The sequence below is a fragment of the Dromiciops gliroides genome, chromosome 2, assembly GCF_019393635.1.
Source record: "Dromiciops gliroides isolate mDroGli1 chromosome 2, mDroGli1.pri, whole genome shotgun sequence".
Classification (NCBI taxonomy): Eukaryota; Metazoa; Chordata; class Mammalia; order Microbiotheria; family Microbiotheriidae; genus Dromiciops; species Dromiciops gliroides.
The window spans coordinates 270,509,130-270,514,168 of NC_057862.1; the positions used below are offsets into that span (position 1 = coordinate 270,509,130).

The 5,039-nt window shown below is 46.0% G+C and overlaps 1 protein-coding gene across 1 annotated transcript; it reads right to left on the reverse strand.

Moving 5' to 3' along the window:
* Positions 1-1,231: 1,231 nt before the first annotated feature.
* Positions 1,232-3,436, reverse strand: NKX2-8 (NK2 homeobox 8). Its single transcript, XM_043980492.1, has 3 exons — positions 3,313-3,436; positions 2,802-3,023; positions 1,232-1,797 (listed from the first exon to the last, which is right to left on the reverse strand). The coding sequence occupies exons 1-3, from the start codon at positions 3,434-3,436 to the stop codon at positions 1,232-1,234; spliced, it is 912 nt and encodes a 303-aa protein (XP_043836427.1).
* Between the last annotated feature and the right edge of the window lie 1,603 nt (positions 3,437-5,039).

Here is a 5,039-nt window from a genome sequence, read left to right on the forward strand (position 1 = left end):
AATTTGCATGAAATAGTAAAATGTTTTTACTTTCTGAAAAGAAGACACCCAGTAACTATCATCATTATCATCACTATCATCCTCATAGTCTAACATTTATATAGCTAACTTTAAAGTTTTTATCCTTGCAACAATCTTGGGAGATAAGTGCTATTATTATCCCAATTTTAGAGATGAGAAAACTTTGGCAAACAGAGGTTAAGTGACTTCCCCAAGGTCACACAGCTAGTCTGGGGGCAAATTTGCACTTGTCTTTCTGATTTCAAGTCTACAGTTTAAGTCTTTTTGCATAAATCTGTTGATCTGTTTATATTGAATGCAGGAATAATGTAGTGATGAAGAAGCAATTTACATCCTATGTTTGTGCTCTTTTCCTTGTCTGTACAATGAAGTGATTGATCTACACAACCTCTGGCATTCCTTTCAGTTCCAAATATATGATTCTATTATCCTTCAGAACCACTTAGGGCAAATATTTTTTATCAAAAATTGCAAAAGGGAAAGATCAGAAGAAATATGTCTCTGCCCAAGATTGTGATGTTGAGTTTGAAATTAGAAACCACAGCTTCCAGAAGGGGGGGGGGGGTAGACACAAACTTGTACACACAGGCCCTTTCCAGTAACAACTGTTTGCCACACTTCCACTACCATCTCCTTAATGCTGAGTGTGGATTTCAATTGTACTTATTTTGCAGTAGTGAAAGGAGGGAAAGAGCAAAGTCTTTAAAGCCAAGAGAAACAGGTATCAGGGTAATGTGTGCTCTTCAAGAGCATTGCTTTCTCTAGAATGTTCTGCAGAAACAGAAAGAGAAGGGATCCAAATACACTTTATTCACATTGTTACTACCACAAAAATATTCTATTTCTTTAAAAATAGATTGTTTTCCATACAAATTACTACTTTAAAAATATACAAATATGGTTTGAACAATTCATTTGACTGATGAATTTGCAGCTGGGGAGAGGACGAGAATATTGGCGAATTCTATTCCTGGACTTCTCCAAGACTTGGGCGCTTGACTTGGAGAGAACTAGGAATCTCAGAAAAGTCAGGTGTAAGGAGGGCAAAGAGCTGCCACAGTCATCCACTGCCCCTAAAATCTAAAAGATGGATTCGGGACTGCCAGGCAGGTTCTAGGTCTCTGGAGTGAATTTCTGTAAATCCACTTGAAGAGTGGAAATCAGTAGTGAGAGAGACCAAAGACATCCCTTCCACTCTGCGCTGCCGATCTCACCAGTTCCAAGAGACTAGTGCCGGGTGCGCTAAGTGCTGATTAGCCTGGAAGAGACTGAGTGCCGCTGTAGAACTGGTGGGAAAAGAAGGGTAGCCCGGAAGGACGCAAGCGGAGGCAGTGGCAGCTAGAGGCAAGTTGGGCTTGTCAGTAGCTGCGGCCAGACTAGGTTCGCAACCTTGGCAAGGCTTTCGGTCACGGACCAGCACCGGGACTACCACCCGGCGTAGCAGCGCAGGAGTTGGGCTCAGATCCACGGCACAGGTAGGACCCAGAGGCCCATGACCCCGGGCACGCTTCATCTTGTAGCGGTGGTTCTGGAACCAGATTTTGACCTGAGTAGGCGTCAGGCTCAAGAGCCGAGCCAGCTGTTCCCTCTCTGGAGCTGAGAGGTAACGCTGCTGCCGGAAGCGCCGCTCTAGCTCCAGAGTCTGAGCCTTGGAGAACAGCACCCGTCGCTTCTTCCTCTTTTCAGAGTCGGAGCCAGGCAACTGGACAGGAGGCAGGGGCCGCAGCCGCGGCGTGGAATCTGCAGGACTGGTCTCCGGGCTGCTCTCGTCTGAAGCTGAGAAGACGGCAAAGGAGATGCACCACGTTGAGGACGCGGCACAGAGTGTCCGAGTCCTAGCAACCCATGCAACTACCCCACATTGGTCTAGAAAGATTGTCTAAGGGCGCTTGTATCAGATACTCCCATCCCTTCCACCCACACCCTCCTTTCGGAGCGCTTGCCCAACCACACAGGACTTCAATATTTTGTTTCCCTTTCTCTGATTTTGCTACGGCACCAGTCCTTCCCTCGGAACACATAAATAATAACAGTGACACCGACCTGAGATTGTAACCTAAATACGCGTGCCGATATTACCCATTCATTAACATTTACCAAAAACACTGGTATTTAACTGAATTTGGATTATGTACCTCTGAGCATCCCTTAGTAGATAGTCTGCCGTAACGTCACCTATTCCCCATCCCTCCCCAATTCTAGTCGGCAAGGGAGGATGAATGAGTCCCTAAATCCCACTGATGAGCATTTCCCTGATCTGGCCTGGGGAGAAACAAGCTGCCTTTTCCAGCGTTTAAAATGGACATTAAAACCAAGGTGTGTGGGGAGGGAAAAGAAAATTCGAAATGAATGGATGGATAAAAGGAATAGGTTGGTGCTTTTTAAATTGTCCCTTTTAATAATCAGGAAACGGAATTCTAACAATCGGGAAATCTCATTCATAACCACAGCTCCAGTTTTTCAGGACTGACAAGTTTATTATTCCTCTCTCTGCCTGCCATGATGTTGAGTTTGAAAGGACAGAGTTCTTGGTTTCAGAGTTTTAGCTTAAATCCAAGAGCTATTCTGGGATCAGAGGCTTCCCAAAGCTCCACATGGAGATCTTCATTGAAACCTTTTGCTTTCTGGCTGCCTAGCAAAAGGGCTCCTGTGTGTTTCTGGGTTAGAGACATTCCTTCAGAGTTCAACCTAGTCAATTCCCCAATTGGAATACACCTCCCCTGTCCAGGTTACCCTCCCCGCAACCCCCACGGAGCAAGCCGAAATCGCCACTCACTCACAGGGGTAGTGACTCCGGTCAGTCTCCATCCATTCAGAATAAGGGCCGGGGCGGCGATGGGTTGATGGTTCTGGGTCCCGCCTCCGCAGGTGTTGTGCATCTTGTTCGGGTAAATCCAGGAGGCTGCGCACAGTGAAGCTAATACGTCCAGATGTGCCCATGGCTGCACTGGCCTGCAAGGGGTGGACGCAAGGGAGCTGCGGGGCAGCGGGAAACACGGAGGCTCCTGGTGTTGTGTGACCAAAGGAATATTAGTGTCGTTTACAGGAGGATCTCTATTTATATAAACAGTTCTCCCAACCCTGGCTGCTTTGAAAACTGTCTATAGGATATTAAGTACCTGAATTAGATTGGGGGTTTTAACCCTAAAAGGAGACAGTAAGGTGCCACCTCAGTCCTCTTCTCAGCCCCTCCCCTCCCCGTTACCTCCCAGAGACAGCAGGAAACAGGCTTTAGCTTTAGAGATTCTGTCTGATTAGCCTAAAGTGAGGACAGATAATGGGGATTCTTACCAGTGAATAACATCTTGGGTGGCAAGTGATGGTCCACCACCCGCCCACCTCCTCTATTCCCCATCCCCCCAGCCTTCACTAACACCCGCTTCCTTCTCCTCCACTGACACAGTCTGGTCCTCATCAGAGTCCTAGAAGTATGGAGGAGGGTGGGGGTGGACATGAGGGTGAGATGGGTGTGTTTTACGAGGATCCAGGAATTTATTCCCTGTTTGCTTTATTCATTGAGGTTGTTTGCTGGTTTGTTAGTTTCCCCCGCAATTATCTGGAAAGTGATTTACAAGGGTGGAGTTAAAAAGCCCTCCCTCCTCCATCTTCTCGCTCCTCCCCACTCTGCTTCCCCCTAAAGAAACAGTCTGCCATTCATCCATGTAGCCGTATATCCACAGAACGTTGGCATTTCTGTTTCTGCTGATGCCGGCCACACCGGATGAAGAATCATTCCTCATTTAGTTGAAATGGTCTCAAATTCTGGCTTTTCATTGTGAGCTGAAAGCGAAGTCCATATTTACATTTGTGGCTTCACAGGAGTGTTGAGAGGCAGGGCCAAGCTCCTCATGGCTACACAGCAACTCCAGACCTGTCTCGAGGGCTCCACAGGGAAAGTACAAAGAGGATCAAAATCCCACTTTCCTGAGCTACACAGACGGTTGGTTCTGACTTCCACTCTTATTTTACCTGGTGAGACCCACTGCCCAACCATCATACCCATTTTCATACACTTATTCAGCTCAGATGATGACTGTGGATCCAAATTGGTCTAGAAATAGATTCCCATTCACTCTTTTCCTACTGCTCACCTCATCTCTGACCCCTAGAGCTTTCAGGAAAAAAAAGCTGAGGTCAGTGTGATATCCCCAATTAAGGTTCACTAGACCTGGGGTTTAGGATTGCATGTCACTGCCAATGTCCCATCTCAGGGGTTCCAGAGCCAGTCATGTCTGATGATTACCCTAAACTGAAGCACTCTGGAGTATGGTAATATTGTTTTGAAAGCAGTACAATTGCTGCATATCCCAGCTTTAATCGGAGTGTCCCTCTGCTTGGCAGCACCAGCCAGAGTTGTGGTGAAAGTGGTGGAAAGAGGCAAGTCTGACTTCTGGAAAGGTGGGTTACCACCCATTTCAGCAGCAACTGGGGTACAAAAGTCCCCTTTCTCCAGAGATCCTGCAGAAACTATCCTGGAATTCTTGACCCTGCCACATCGAATTAGGGAAAAGGAAAGTGAGGGATAGGAAATCCTGTAGGTCACTGGTATCAAACTCAAATAGAAAAAGGTGGGTTATGAATCCACATGTGAGGATCCCTGCAAGAACATATGGACTCAGTTTTTAAAATGTGATGTTATCTGTTTTGTTGTATTTTTTATTTATTTTGTTAATATTTTCCAGTTACATTTAATCTTGGGAGTGTAATGGGCCTCATGTTGCCAGCAGATTACATGTTTGATACTTCTGCTATATATCATTTTCCTGGTGTTTTGTTTGTTTGTTTGTTTTTAAGATAAAGGGAGCCATCCCATGGAGCTTATGAGTTGCCCTCATTGGGCAATTCAAGAAAACAAGTAGATAACTTCTTGTTGTTTTTGGTTTGTGTGTGTGTGTGTGTGTGTGTGTGTGTGTGTGTGTGTGTGTGTATTGTTTTTGGGTTTTTTGCGTGTTGGGCAATGAGGGTTAAGTGACTTGCCCAGGGTCATACAGCTAGTATGTGTCAAGTATCTGAGGCTG

What these genes read in the sequence shown, in the direction of transcription:
- NKX2-8 (XM_043980492.1), bottom strand. Translation starts at nt 3,436, where the DNA reads ATGAGGACCAGACTGTGTCAGTGGAGGAGAAGGAAGCGGGTGTTAGTG. An exon ending in ACCCAAGATGTTATTCACTG is followed by an intron (nt 3,024 to 3,312) that starts GTAAGAATCCCC and finishes CAACACCAGGAG; the next exon opens with CCTCCGTGTTTCCCGCTGCC. An exon ending in TGACCGGAGTCACTACCCCT is followed by an intron (nt 1,798 to 2,801) that starts GTGAGTGAGTGG and finishes CCGTCTTCTCAG; the next exon opens with CTTCAGACGAGAGCAGCCCG.